This window comes from Saccopteryx leptura, chromosome 3 (genome assembly GCF_036850995.1).
Source record: "Saccopteryx leptura isolate mSacLep1 chromosome 3, mSacLep1_pri_phased_curated, whole genome shotgun sequence".
In the NCBI taxonomy this organism is placed as follows: Eukaryota; Metazoa; Chordata; class Mammalia; order Chiroptera; family Emballonuridae; genus Saccopteryx; species Saccopteryx leptura.
In genome coordinates, this window is record NC_089505.1 from 51379993 (window position 1) to 51395990 (window position 15998).

Below are 15998 nucleotides of genomic sequence, written 5' to 3' on the forward strand. Positions count from 1 at the left end.
AATTTGCCAAGTAGGTCTGGCCTGTGGTGGCGCAGTGGATAAGCATCAACCTGGAACACTGAGGTTATTAAGTACCATTTCTAATGCACAGATTTGGGCCTGGGGTTAGATCAAGTAAGAGTATATAGCTGGTTTCTCTCTATTGTAACAGTCAGGGAGGCAGATTATATGAGTACAGATGCTGGAAGGTGGGTAGATGTGGCAATAGGAATCTGGAACTTCTGATTGTTTCAGTTTTCTCGGTGAAATAAGAATCACTTTAACCCTGGGCTTGCCTGGTCAAGGCATATATGGGAGTTGATGCTTCCTGCTCCTCCCACCTTCTCTCTCTCTGTCTGTCTCTCTCTCTCTCTCCTCTTTAAAAATGAATAAATAAAATAAAAATTAAAAAAATTTTTTAAAAAAAGAATCACTTTTCTTAGCTGAGAGTATAGTGAAGGAATATTTTGGGGATTAGAGGAGAGAACAGTATGAAAGAATTATCTAGGAGAATTTGAGAATGGGTCTGACCATGGTGGTTCAGTGGATAAAGCATCAACCTGGAACTCTGAGGTTGCTGGTTCGAAACCTCTGGCTTGCCTGGTCACGGCACCTATGGGAGTTGATGCTTCCTGCTTCTCCCCCCCTTCTCTGTCTCCCTCTCCCTCTTTATCTCTCCTTTCCTCTCCAAAATCAATAATTGGAAAAAAAGAATATAGAACATGAGTTATCAGACAGGTATCTGTGTGAAGATATCCAACATTCATTTAAATAGGAAAATTCCAAATATGAGTTGCAAACAGAGAGAGTGATGAACATTGAGCCAGAGACACATTTTTGTGAAGAAAAACATTTTGAGGAGTAGACAGATTATTGAGAGCCTAGGAAAGACTAGTCAGATAAGATAAGGAAGAACCAGCAGAGAACACTCCCAACAGAGTCACTAGAAAGTTCAGATGCTTCCACACAAGCACGTAAGCCTCCCATTATCTTAGTTTGGCAACAGAATCTGGTTCTAATATTCCCTCTTATAATTTCAGTCTGTTAATAAGAATGTCAGCCTGACCAGGTGGTGGTGCAGTGGATAGAGTGTTGGACACAGAGGGCTCAGGTTTAAACCCCAAGGTCGCTGGCTTAAGCATGGGCTCACCAGCTTGAGCGTGGGATCATAGACATGACCCTATGGTCACTGGTTTGAACCCAAAGGTCATTGGCTTGAAGCACTGGCTTGAACAAGGGGTTACTCACTCTGTTGCACACCTCCCCACCCCACCCCATTCAAGGCACATATGAAAACACAATCAATGAACAAGTAAGGAGCTGCAACGAAGAACTGATGCTTCTCATCTCTCTCCCTTCCGTTTGTCTGTCTCTATCTGTCCCTCTCTCTAACTCTTCTCTGTCTCTGTCAAAAAAAGAAAAAGAAGCATGTCGGGTGCTTTTAAAATATACTGCTCACAAAAATTAGGGGATATTTCAAAATGAATATGAAGCAATAAAAAAAGCATTTAATTTTTTTTTAATTAAACAAGAACATCAGAAAAGCAAAGAAAGTTGTTCAATTATGCAAATGAGATGCAAAACCAACTTTCATTTCATTGGTGAAAATGCACTATACAAAAGACTGAAAATACTGGACTATTTGCACGTTCCCTGATCTCCTGATTTTTGTGAGCAGTTAAGATAATGTGATAGGCAATGAAGGTTATGTAAAGAGGTAAAATAATACACTTCATTCCATTCATATGTTTTATCATTGATAACTCTTTTACAGACTTGTCATTTTTAAATTTTGATACAAACTTGCAAGTTAAGTAAGGCAACAAAGTAGATATTATTCTAAATGAGGAAACTAAAGTTCACAGACGTTAAGTGACTTGCCTACAAAGCCTCAGGGCCAGTAAGATGTCATTTATGGGCATGCCCTCGCCTTTCCTGTCTGTCTGCCCCTCTCTCTCTCTCTGACAGAAAACAAATAAAAAACAAACAACACAAAGTTAAAGTGAACAATTCATAAATTTTTATGTATGTACACAAATGTATTTTATGTATAAAATACAAAGTAAAATATATAATAAGTTCTTAGAGGATAGAGAGCATGTTCACATGAGTGCATATGTGTGTGTGTATCACATATATACTGCTCACAAAAATTAGGGGGTATTTCAAAATGAATATGAAGTATAAAATATAAAATATCCCCTAATTTTTGTGAGCAGTATGTTATATGGATTAGATAGGACATCTTCATTGACCCTACAGGCACCATATAAGAGCCAAATGAGACATAAATGATATATGCATTTGAAGGAAAGAAAGAGAAAAGTTCAGTCCTGGTAGGGAGAGAGGAGAGAAAAGGAAGGACTACAAAGGGTACAGAGTAAGCAGCGATAACAAAGGAGTACCACACAGTAGTGAAAAAGAATGAAATGTGTTGTTCAGTGCCACACTGAACAATATAAATGAATCTCAGCCATAATGTTGAGAAAAAGAAATCAGATAACAGTATATTTTAAATGGTTCCATTTATGTGACAAATAAAAATAGGCAGGACTAATCTCAGTGGTTCACTTTGGTGAGTATTCACCGAGAAAGGGCATAGAGGGAACATCCCAGTATCCTAGAAATTTTCTTTATCTTCATATGGGAGAGGGTTACATGCATGGAATGTGCATACACACATAAACATTTATGAGTTGTTCACTTTAACATTGTGTTCTTTGTTTGGGGGGTAGTTATTTTTGTTTTTCTGAAGTGAGAAGCATGGAGGCAGAGAGACAGACTCCTCCGCATGCACCCAACCAGGATCCACATGGCATGCCCACTAGGGGGCGATGCTCTGCCCATCTGGGGCATTGCTCCCTTGCAACTGGAGCCTTCTAGCCCCTGAGTCAGAGGCCATGGAGCCATCCTCAGTGTCCGAGCCAACTTTGCTCCAGTGGTGCCTTGGCTGTGGGAGGGGAAGATAAAGAGAGAAAGGAGAGGGGGAAGGTGAAGAAGCAGATGGGAGCCTCTCCTGTGTGCCCTGGCTGGGAATCAAACCCAGGACTTTCACACGCTGGGCCAACCTTTACCACTGAGCCAACTGGCCAGGGCTGTTTTTTGTTTCTTGTGTGTGTGTGAGAAAGAAAGAGACAGACAGACAGAAAGGAAAGGAGAGAGATGAGAAGCATCAACTTGTATGTAGTTGCAGCACTTTAGTTGTTCATTGATTGCTTCTCATACACTTTGACTGGGGCAGGGCATCAAGCCAGCAACCTTTGGGCTCAAGCCAGTGACAGTGGGATCATGTCAATGATCCCATGCTCAAGCCAGCAAGCTCAGGGTTTCAAACCTATGTCTTCAGCATCCCAGGTCAATGCTGTATCCACTGCACCACCACCTGGCCAGGCTATACATTTCTTTATGTAAAGTATATGTCAATAAAAATGTTTTTTGAAATTGAAGATTCCAGGGAAATGAGGACCAACTGCAGGGATAAGGTGGTGGAGAATATAGGCACAGGTGCTTACTTATAGCTGCCATTTTTCTTCTTTCATCTTTATTTTGTGTTCTCCTGCATTAATTCTGACTGTCTCTCCCAGTGCTGAGTAAGTTTGTTTCTGAAGTGATTAACCATTGTGTTTTGCAGGGTAACTCTATGAATGGAAAAGTGCCCTATTCCTTTATCAATAAAACAAATGGACACTGAACACTTTCTTCATTTGTATCAATTCTAACTTTGATCTTCAAAGTACATTTACCCAATGTTTAACTTACCCAGATTTCTGCCTAAGACAAGTATCAAACACCTAATTCATGTTTTTAGATTCGTATTTCAACTTCTAGAGTAAATCACTCTGAAGATTAGAACATTTTGAAAATGGATTATCTTAATTTTAAGAGTTCTTGTTTCCTTCCTTTAAATTTATCATAACTGAAATTATAGTTTTTCATTTTTATGCTTCAGTGACATCAAAAAGACTCCAAGTAGAGTGTTATATAAGGTTATAATATGTGTTTAGTCTTAATCCAATTTAAGAAATTGTTCCGTTAGAAGATCAACCCAGAACATGTTTGTCATCTGCGTCAGATTTTGGGATGCATTTCTAAGATTTTATTTCAGTTTAGCCTGACCAGGCAGTGGTGCAGTGGATACAGCGTCGGACTGGGATGTGGAGCACCCAGGTTCAAGACCCTGAAGTCACCAGCTTGAGCGCGGGCTCATCTGGTTTGAGCAAGGCTCACCAGCTTGAGCCCAAGGTCGCTGGCTTGAGCAAGGGGTCACTCTGTTGTAGCCCCCCGGTCAAGGCACATACAAGAAATCAATCAATGAACAACTAAGGAGCTACAACAAAGAATTGATGTTTCTCATCTTTCTCCCTTCCTGTCTGTCTATCCCTATCTGTCCCTCTCTCTGACTCTCTCTGTCTCTGCCACAAAAAAAAAAAAAAGATTTTATTTAATTTTTTTTTTTTTTTTTTTTTTTTTTTGCATTTTTCTGAAGCTGGAAACAGGGAGAGACAGTCAGACAGACTCCCGCATGCGCCCGACCGGGATCCACCCGGCACGCCCACCAGGGGGCGATGCTCTGCCCATCCTGGGGGTCGCCATGTTGCGACCAGAGCCACTCTAGCTCCTGAGGCAGAGGCCACAGAGCCATCCCCAGCGCCCGGGCCATCTTTGCTCCAATGGAGCCTTGGCTGCGGGAGGGGAAGAGAGACAGAGAGGAAGGCGCAGCGAAGGGGTGGAGAAGCAAATGGGCGCTTCTCCTGTGTGCCCTGGCCGGGAATCGAACCCGGGTCCTCCGCACGCTAGGCCGACGCTCTACCGCTGAGCCAACCGGCCAGGGCAGATTTTATTTAAATTTAGTTTGAGATGATAAAATCCCCTACTTAATCTGTATAGGTCAACATTAAGCTGTGAATGTCAAACTTCAAATTTTTTCTGAGAGCAGGACAAGGTGATCTTTTCTGTATGAGTTTTTTTTTAATTGTTTTAATGAAGATGTATATTCTAGCAGAAGTTTAGATCTAGTCTAAATATAATCTTTATTAATTAGGTAATTTTGTAGCTACCTGAGATCAGATGTTTAACTCCATTTTCTATAAATCTAAATGGAAATTTTTTTTAACTAAATGAAAATATTAGCAAGTAAAAGAGTTACTTAGGGAATTTAATAATGTGAATTAGTCATTTGTTTTTGAGAGAAGAATTTCAGGCCCATACTGATTTTGGGAGGAGGGGTGATTTACTTCTAAAATAGGAGGTTAGTACCTGCTTTATACCCATGACTCTAGAATAGTCTCATTACAGAGTTTAAAACTGTGTGTGAGTGTGTGTATGCACACATGCTGTGAAATATGCTACATTCCAATGCTGTTGTTCTGTAGATTGATAGAAATTAAAAATAAAGTAAGACACTAAGATGAGCTTAATATTTAGTCCCTGTTTTGTACTTGCTGGATTGTAGACCTGGAAAATATTTTTTAATTGATTTTAGAGAGAGAGGAAGGGAGAGAGACAGGCACAATGACCTGTTGTTCCACTTACCTACGCATCCATTGGTTGATTCTTGTGTGTGTCCTGACCCGGGATCGAACCCACACTCTTGGTGTATCATAAGATACTCTAACCAACTGAGCAGCTGTCCAGAACAAAAGAAAAAAATTTAAATTGTAATATAATATACAAATATGTAAAGCATTGTTTTAACTAGTCCTCACAATCCCAAGCTGACCTAAGAATGGGGATTGCTGGTTCCTTAATTTCCATTTTGCATTGAAATGCCTGCCATTGTCTAAATTGCTGTCTTGTGGATATTTCTGAGATACTGTCTAAATGCATTTTTTATGTATTTGGACTTTTTTTCAGTATTCCTTTTCCATTAACATAGCTTCTACCTACATATTTTGAAGATGGGGAAACATTTCTGCTATATTCTTTTAATCTTTTGCTTTTGGGATGAAATTGACTCCATTACATCCTTGTATTGGGTCTTAGTATTGACATAATTCTTGGGAGCAGGATGAATGCCTGCCTTTAACCAAATAGTTTATCCTTGAATCTGTAGGATCTCATTAATCAACATGTGATCAAGGACCAGACAATAAGTATGGAAAGAATAAAAAATTAACTTGCTTAACAATGCTTCTGTCTATCCTTATTTGTATTGGCATAGAATATAAAAAGAAATAATAAAAACTGGGATCTATTAAGTAGGTATTACATGACCAAGTTGAATATCATCAAAGCAGATTTTTTTCCAATTAAGTATTAGTTTATTATGAACATTTCTGTCCAATAAGCTATATATACATAGACACATATCATTATTGCAAGTAGCTTTCATATCTCCTATGAAAGGTTAGAAGTAATATTTAGAATCTTGTAGAACCAATTTGTATATAAATACTAGCATTATTATAATGGAGTCTTGCTTTTTTTTTAGGTGGCTCTAACTAATTACACCTTTGAAAATGTGAGCTTTCACATTCTTCATCAGCGTTTTCCCCTCTTTACCTTTCGAGTCTTATCAGATTGGTTTGATAACAAGACAGATCTATACAGGTAATGTTTTATAACTCTAAAGAGAATAATCTGTTTGTTGAATTATAATTTATATACAGGAAAATGTACATATTTAAAGTATATTGTGTGATAACTTTGAAAAATACAGATACCCTGTATCCACTACCCCAATCAGAAAATTCCCTTAGACAGCTTTGCAGTCAACCTACCTATTCCTTAACTGCTCGGGTAAGTACAAACTGAATTTCTATCACTCTAGATTAATTTCGGCAGTTCTAGAACTTTGTATAGTGATTTACAATCTTTGTTTCTGGCTTCTTTCAAGAAACTCAGCATAATTTTTTTTTTTTTGAGATTCAACCATGCTAATGCATAAACCAGTAGTTTTCTTTTTATTTGTAAATATATTCAATTACCACAGTTTGTTTATCCAGTCACCTGTTGATGGACAGTGAGTTGTTTCTAGTTTGAGGCTATTATGAATCAAACTGTATGCAAGTCTTTGTGTGAACATACATTTTCATTTCTCTGGGAGTGAAATTGCTAGGTCATATGGTTACTTGTTTCACATTTTAAAAAATGGCTGTCGTGTGTGTGTGTGTGTGTGTGTGTGTGTGTGTGTGTGTGTGTGTGTGTCAGAGACAGAGAGTCAGAGAAAGGGACACATAGACAGACAGGAAGGGAGAGAGATGAGAAGCAACAATTCTTCATTGCAGCTCCTTAGTTGTTCATTGATTGCTTTCTCATATGTGCCTTGTTCGGCAGGGCTACAGCAGACAAAGTGATCCCTTGCTCAAGCCAGCGATCTTGGGTCCAAGCTGGTAAGCCTTGCTCAAACCAGATGAGCCTGCACTCAAGCTGGCGACCTTCGGGTCTTGAACCTGGGTCCTCCGCATTCCAGTCCAACGCTCTTATCAACTGTGCTACCGCCTGGTCAGGCAAAACTGCTAAATTGGTTTTTTTTTGACAATTCTAGTGCAAGTCTAATGGCAACAAATTGTCTCAGCCTTTGTTGTTCTGAAAATAACTTTCTGTTACCCTTATTTTTTAATAGTTTCACTGTCTAATTCAGGGGTTGAGATTTTATTTTTCTTTCATAACTTTAAAGACTACATTCCCTTTTCTCCAACCTCTGTTGTTTCTGGTGAAAAATCAATAGTCACTCTCATTTTTCCACTTGCATGCAGTATATTTTTGTTTTTCAAAGTCAGGTTTAATGGACAGTTGACTGTTGTCACTCTGTGTAAGGCTTATAGTGTAGGCAGGGAGAGTTGCTCCGTTCTGCCCAAGTCTGAGCCTGGCGTTGGCACTCCGGTTCCCCAGAGTAGGAGGCTGAGGCTTCCCCCCGGCACCCCTACTTTCCCACAGTGGCGCTGGACCTCTGCCTTGTACCACTGCACGGTCCTGGCCTCAAGCAGGTTTCCTGACTCCCTGGGGGACGGTGGGTCTTGCTTTTACTCCTTCCTCAGCAGCAGTGTTTCTGGGACAGTTTTCTACTTTACGTAATGGTAGACAGACTTAGCTTGTTACTTAGTCCAAGGCCCCTGGCTAAAACAAGAGCAGTCTCCTACCATTCCCTGAGGTACAGATTTTACTACTGATCCTCTCCCAGCAGCAAACCATCTGCTAGATCTGTCTTTTCCCCAGATATAGTGAAACTTTGTATAAACCTTGATATTGGACCATTTCCTGCCAGTCCCACAGCAACTCAAGGCTCTGCTTCAGACGAGAGAAGGGGTGGAGGAAGTTGCAGGGTTTCATTCCTATGTGCCCCGCCTTGCCACCAACCAGTCTCTCACAAGCACTTGGTGAGACCCATGGAAAAGACTCCCCTAGTGCCCAGGCTCCCAGTAGTGCTAGCTGTCATGCTAGCTCATATATGACCTTTAATGATTTATTTAAAAAAAATTTTTTTTTTCCTGAAGCTGGAAACGGGGAAGCAGTCAGACTCCCACAAGCGCCCGACCGGGATCCACCCGGCACGCCCACCAGGGGGCAATGCTCTGCCCATCCGGGGCCACTCTAGCGCCTGGGGCAGAGGCCAAGGAGCCATCTCCAGCGCCCTGGCCATCTTTGCTCCAATGGAGCCTCGGCTGCAGGAGGGGAATAGAGAGACAGAGAGGAAGGAGAAGCGGAGGGGTGGAGAAGCAAATGGGCGCCTCTCTTGTGTGCCCTGGCCGGGAATCGAACCCAGGACTTCTGCATGCCAGGCCGACGCTCTACCACTGAGCCAACCAGCCAGGGCTTGATACTAAACTTAACATTGAAACTACATTCAGTGGTTTGTTTATGAGCCGTAGAATGCTATAAATGCATATTTTGCTACTTTTAATTAGGTATTATCTAAAATGATAAGTAATTCTGTTTTTGCTAAGTGAAATGGAGAACAGGACCTAACATATTACATAAAGGACTTGGACTAGACTTTAGACCATTTATGTTAAATAGATTATGTTACATGAAGAGACCATGCATTCTTTTTTTGGAGACACTTTGGAAGATCAGATAATTGTATTTTTAAATATAAGTGAATTCTTACCAAGAAAGTAAATCATACTTTTTAATTTGCATTTGCTGTCTACATGTTTTAAGGAAATATGTATATATACATATATTATACATATATATTGTAATTTGACTCATAAATGAGAATAACTGCTAGCCGAGGATTTCTTGTATTAAATCTGTTTGTAAAGCACAGAGGTGCTCTGGATTATTATTTTGTTTTTGTAAATTTAGATTTGGGTCTCCTGGAAGCCCCTGAGTTGTATGAATGAGTTATGTTCCCAAAGTTTCATTACTTGTGACTTAGAACACATTTTTCTATAAAATATTATATGTGCCAAGATTAGATTCCAAATCAGCCTATAAAACCTTTCCTAACTCCTAATATTACTAATCTAGAGAACTCACAATAACATCCTGATTTCATCTGCTGCCCAAGGAATAGTTATTGAATATTATGTCATGGTAGCAAAGGGTACATTTGCTTTTTCATGGTAGCTCAAGAAGATAGAAGTTTTCTTCTTAGCCTGACCAAGTGGTGGCGCAGTGGATAGAGCGTCGGACTGGGATGCAGAGGACCCAGGTTCGAGACCCTGAGGTTGCCAGCTTGAGCACAGGCTCATCTGGTTTGAGCAGAAGCCCACCAGCTTGAGCCCAAGGTCACTGGCTCCAGCAAGGGGTTACTTGGTCTGCTGAAGGCCCGCGGTCAAGGCACATATGAGAAAGCAATCAATGAACAACTAAGGTGTCGCAATGCGCAATGAAAAACTAATGATTGATGCTTCTCATCTCTCTCCGTTCCTGTCTGTCTGTCCCTGTCTATCCCTCTCTCTGACTCACTCTCTGTCTCTGTAAAAAATAAATAAATTTTTAAAAATTTTAAAAAAAAAGAAGTTTTCTTCTTAATTTCCTGGGTGTTGAGCCAAAATGTAGAAAAAGTTCAAATAAGGGAGTTTGTACTTGGAATTCTTGTATCTCCTTTTTTGTCAACCTCTTTCTAGATGCCTTATCCCCCAAAATATGCCCTGTCCTCAAGATGCCCTAAGTTTAATCATTTCAACACCTCCCCAGGCCTATTCTGAGTAGCTTGTATTTTATAATTATATTTTCCTTCTTCTGCCTCAAATCAAAACTTGTATTTGCTTATTATAAAAGTGACAAATTAGCTAACAAAATTCAACTGTGTCATGTTGTGTTTATTTTTTTTTCCAAAAGCCACAATTACCCATTCTGTTTTTATACCACATGGCTAGCCAGATAGGACTAGAAACCAGGAATGAAGGTGATATTTTTTTTTTAAATAATCACTTTTTTTTTTCATTTAAACAGTCCACTTTTTAAGTACTTTTGAACAAAATTTTGGGAAAGATACGGAGTGATGTCAGCAAGATGGTAGAGTAGGAAGACCTAGAACCTCCTTCCCACCACAAACACACTGATTCAACAACAGTTCACAAGTTCTCTTTGTGAAAAATCCAGGGAGTAACTGAAAAGTTTCTGTACCCTGCATGAACATAGAACCAAACTAACCAAAGCTGGTGGGGAGATTCAGGACACCCTCTTGCCAGAGTCCTATCCTTGGTCCAGAGCCAATATGACCAGCAAAAGGTACCTAGCTCTTAACTTCTCCAAGAGAGGGAGGGGTTGGTTTGTGTGTCTAGTACCCTTGCTTTTCCAGGGGAGCTCTGACAGGTCTGACAGAGTCTAGCTGGCAGAGCCAAGTGTAGCTGTTGGTGTGAGCTAGTAGACACCACAGATTCTGCCCCGCTGCTCAGCACAGAGCAGGTGGATGAAAAACCCCAACTCTCAGCCTACCACTAGGGAGTTGGTCCATGCACCCTGTGCCCAGTTCCTCCTGCACCACCCAAAAAACTGGCATCTGTCTTTTCCAGAGTTGGAGCTTCAACAGGTCTGTCACAATCTGGGGGAAAGACACAGTGGTTTAGATTAGCAGACCATAACTCCCCTTCCTGCTCAACACAGAGTGACCAACCACAACTGACTGCTTTTCCTGGAGAAGGGAAAGAGTTGATAGAGTTACCCAGTCTCTGGCTGGGACGACTGGTGGAGGTCTTCTATTTAAGGCTAGTTCATGAAGACTGGGAGAAGTGCCAACTTTGTCTAATGTAGGACACCCAACACAGAGTCAAGGAAAATGAAGAATCAGGCAAAGATATTCCAAACAAAGGAATGAGATAAACCTCCAGAAATTAATCATAATGGGACAGAAGTATATGATTTATATGATAGAAAATTAAAAATAACTGTCATAAAGATGCTCATCAAGCCTGACCAGGTGGTGGTGCAGTACATAGAGCATCAGACTGGGATGCAGAAGGACCCAGGTTCGAGAGCCCAAGCTCACCAGCTTGAGCACGGGTTCATCTGGTTTAAGCAAAAAGCTCACCAGCTTGGACCCAAGGTCACTGGTTACTCCATCTGCTGAAGGTGCGTGGTCAAGGCATATATGAGAAAGCAATCAATGAACAATTAAGGTGTCAAAACGAAAAACTGATGATTGATGCTTCTCATCTCTCTTCGTTCCTGTCTGTCTGTCCCTATCTGTCCTTTTCTCTGACTCTCTCTCTGTCCCTGTAAAAAAAAAAAAAAGATGCTCTCATGGGGCTGAAAAACAATAATTGAGCTGAAAAATTCACTAAAGGTGTTCAGCAGTAGCCTAGATCAAGCAGAAGAAAGGATTGGTGATAGATGGATGAGCCATTATGTCCATTTTGTTTTATTTTTTTTAATTAATTTTTTATTTTTATTTATTCATTTTAGAGAGGAAGGAAGGAGGGAGCGAGAGAGAGAGAGAAAGGGGGGAAGAGCAGAAAGCATCAACTCCCATATATGCCTTGACCAGACAAGTGCATGGTTTTGAACCAGTAACCTCAGTGTTCCCAGGTCGACGCTTTATCCACTGCACCACCAGAGGTCAGGCCATTTTGATTTATTTTAAAGGGACTAATTGAGTTCACATATAATACATTATCTCATATTTACATTTGGCAAATCTGAATTATTGAAGGATTATATTAATAATCTATAACAAATAATCTGGCCCTGGCCGGTTGGCTCAGTGGTAGAATGTTGACCCAGCATGTGGAAGTCCCAGGTTCAATTCCCAGTCAGGGCTCACAGGAGAAGCAACCATCTGCTTCTCCTCTTCTCCCCCTTCTTTCTCTCTTTCTCTTTCGCCCTTCCTCTTTCCCTCCCTCCCTCTCCCCCTCCCATAGCCATGGCTTGATTGATTCAAGCGCATTGGCCCAGGGCGCTGAGGACAGCCCCATGGAGCCTCTGCCTTAGGTGCTAAAAATAGCTCAGTTGTGAGCATTGCCTCAGATGGCCAGAGCATAGACTCCAGACAGGTTTCACCAGGTGAATCCCAGTCAGGATGCATGTGAGAATCTATCTCCTCAAATATAGTAGAGTAGAATTACAACTCAATTTATTGTTATACTCTCTTTATTGTGGTAGTCTGTTACCAAACCCTACAGTATCTCTGAGATAGGCCTGTAATAAATTATATTCAAGAACAAATCCATTAAATAAATTGTTATAACCCTACAATGGTATTCTCAAGAGCGATAAAAAATATATACACTTGAAACTGTATGTTGTAAACAAACAGTATTTGCCTATTTTGTTTAATTGAGTATAGAGTAGATTGTTTTTTGTTTGCTTAATTCTTTTTCAGTTTTATTCATATATAGTTGATATGCCATACAATTCACCCATTTAAAGTGTACAATTAATGGTTTTTAGTTTATTCATAGGGTTGTACAGTCATTACTACAATACATTTTAGAGTATTTTCATTACCGCGAAAAGAAATCTTGCATCTCTTAGTCATCACCTTCCAACCCTCCCTTCTCTACCGATTCCTTCTTGCCTTAGGCAACCACTGATCTTTATAGCCCATAGATTTGCCTATTCTGGACATTTTATATAAATGAAATGTATGTTGCCTTATGTGACAAAGTCATTCGTGTGTCAGTACTTCATTTTCCTTTATTGACAAATAATATTCCTTCGTATCTGTGTATACCACATTTTGTGTTTATCCATTCATCAGTTGGTAAACACTGGGTTATTCCTACTTTGAGGCTATATTGAATAATGTTGTTAAAAACATTTGTGTGCAAGTTTATGTAGGCACATGTTTTCATTACTTTTGGATACATATTTATGAATGGAATTGGTGGGTTATATAGAAACTGTATATTTAACAATTTGAGAAATTGCCAAACTATTTCCTAATGCAACTACACTATTTTATATTCCCACCAGATTGTATGAGGGTTATAATTTCTCCACATCTTCACTAGCACTTGTTATTGTCTTTTAAATTATAAGGCGATTATTTTCATTTCATGTTTATTTTTGTTGTTCTATATGTATTCATCATGTATCATAGGGACAGATTTTCCAACTTTTAATGTTTAGCAGTTATGTGACTGCATTGTTCTAAAAACCATATAATTAAAAGTTGTAATATGTTTGAACCTTAATATTCTTTAAGTGAATAAATTTTATTCTTTATAGCAGTGGTTCTCAAACTTTTTGAAGTCGGGGCACATTTAAAATCCTACAAATAATTGTAGGCGCACTATATACAAATTTCTGAGAAATATGTTATAATAAGTCAAATATTAAAGAAAAAAATATAAAATCCAAGCTGCTATTATGGTAATTAAATGAAATAAATACGACAATTAAATTTATTCTGACATTAAAAGCACTTTTTGTTACATTTTTTGAGTTATGCTTTTTAGAATTTGTAAAAAAGAGGTTAAAAAATTTAAAAATGACAAAAATGTTATCTTTTTATATATATAGATACATTCTTAGTAAGATTTAGTAAATTCGGCAGGCCCTGGCACGAATGTGTTAAGTTTTTTCATTCTTGTGTTTATGAGAAACAGGAGCCTGATGTGTCCTAGCAATTTCTTCAATGTTTGGGCATATATTTGAACAAACTCTCATTTCCTCGTCAATACATTGAAGAATTCCTCTCTTTTCACTCTTAATTGTGTTGAGTGCAGAAAACCCCCACCATACATATCATCTTAACTTGACACCAAACAAAGGATAGAAGAAACTTGCCTCCAGTCTTTCCAGGGAACATGGTGGGTAGTGTAAACAGTCCAGCACCACAGCTTAATAGCCTTTTGCAACCTAATCAGGCAAGTGAGGTTGGGGGTTGGGCAGACTGTCAGTTTACAGCCAATTCCCCACACCTCTGTCCCCCAAAAATCTGAACTCCTAATACCCTGTTGGTTTTTTGGTCCCCAACAGGCACATATTTCTCTAAAATACCATAGGGCACACCTGAAAATCTTCTAGGGTGCACCAGTGCACCCTGGTGCACACTTTGAGAACCACTGCTTTATAGTATAACTTTGGATCATTTTTGCATTTTAATAACTATTAAATCAAAGCTCAGTTCTTTTTTTTTTTTTAGTTTAAATCAAAGAAAACATTATTTGTGTTTTATAAAAAATACTTATTTGATGTATATACATTTACCCCTTGTATGGTCATTAAAATTAATTTTCTGATTGTTCTAAGTCTTTACATTACTATCTTTCTTCCTTTGAGAAGATAGTTCATGCTTATATTTTAGATTGGTATTTACAGTAATCCAAAACTTTCATGTCCTTAAAAAAAAGAAACCTATAGATATAATAAATTATACATAATTGTATAATTACTGCATCAACAGCAGTGGCATCTAGGAGAGTAACACCAAGAAAAAATTTTAAAATAGTTATCCTTTGTCTTACCACCTTATCACAGCACTATTTCAGACTTCACATATTTTCACTTTTTTTTTTTTTTTTTTTTTTTTTTTTGTATTTTTCTGAAGCTGGAAATGGGGAGAGACAGTCAGACAGACTCCCGCATGCGCCCGACTGGGATCCACCCGGCACGCCCACCAGGGGCAACGCTCTGCCCACCAGGGGGGCGATGCTCTGCCCCTCCGGGGCGTCGCTCTGCCGCGACCAGAGCCACTCTAGCGCCTGGGGCAGAGGCCAAGGAGCCATCCCCAGCGCCCGGGCCATCTTTGCTCCAATGGAGCCTTGGCTGCGGGAGGGGAAGAGAGAGACAGAGAGGAAGGAGGGGGGGGTGGAGAAGCAAATGGGCGCTTCTCCTATGTGCCCTGGCCGGGAATCAAACCCGGGTCCCCCGCACGCCAGGCCGACGCTCTACCACTGAGCCAACCGGCCAGGGACTATTTTCACTGTTTTATGCCTTTGAAATATCTGAAGTTGTCTAACGTTTAACTCCTTAACATACTGTACCATACATCATTGTTCCTTAAATAATCTCACTACTAATATGTATGTTTTGACAGAATGAAAACAGTACTAATTCAAGTGTCCCAGTTTTTTTTCCCTAATGTTCACAGAATGGGTTTTCTTTTAACAGGTGGAAAATGGTTGATCATTACATCAGCCGTGTCCGTGGAAATCTGCAAATGTTAGAACAGCTGGACCTGATTGGAAAAACCAGTGAAATGGCTAGACTCTTTGGCATTCAGTTTTTACATGTACTGACAAGGGGTTCACAGGTAGGAAATCTGATTGTTTGGTGTTTTGTTTTGTTTTTTGTATACTTGAAAGTTTGTGGGAGTGACATACTTCTGAGATGTTTGAGGTGATTTTATATTTTTGAACTTTCTATATGGTACCAACTGATATAAGTAGCTGGTTGATCAAATCATGTTTTATTTTCTGCAAAACTTTTAATTTCACTGAATAGCTCTACTTCATATTTTTTTCTCCATATCAGCTTTCTAGCCATTGCTAAGTTTTTCATGGTATTAAAAAAATAAATGGCTATGCCCTTGAGGATGATACTGTGTTCCTAAATATTCTTAGTGTGATTAAGGATGCCTTCAAAGGCCCCTTTGAACTGAGGAAATAGCAAAGAAAGGCTATGTCTCTTGTGTTTTACATTGCTAATTTAGGATTTTTCTAACTCCCAACAAATAACTTTAT

General features: G+C 39.5%; 1 protein-coding gene across 4 annotated transcripts in view; it reads left to right on the top strand.

Annotated features, from left to right (window-relative positions):
- The window catches only part of REV3L (REV3 like, DNA directed polymerase zeta catalytic subunit), a 178709-nt gene that overhangs the window by 128773 nt on the left and 33938 nt on the right, over positions 1 to 15998 (top strand). For all 4 annotated transcript variants that reach the window (XM_066373454.1, XM_066373456.1, XM_066373457.1 and 1 more), the window contains 2 exons: positions 6410 to 6528; positions 15427 to 15568. In XM_066373454.1, coding sequence (XP_066229551.1) covers positions 6410 to 6528; positions 15427 to 15568 — 261 coding nt within the window. The remainder of the gene's footprint in view (positions 1 to 6409; positions 6529 to 15426; positions 15569 to 15998) is intronic.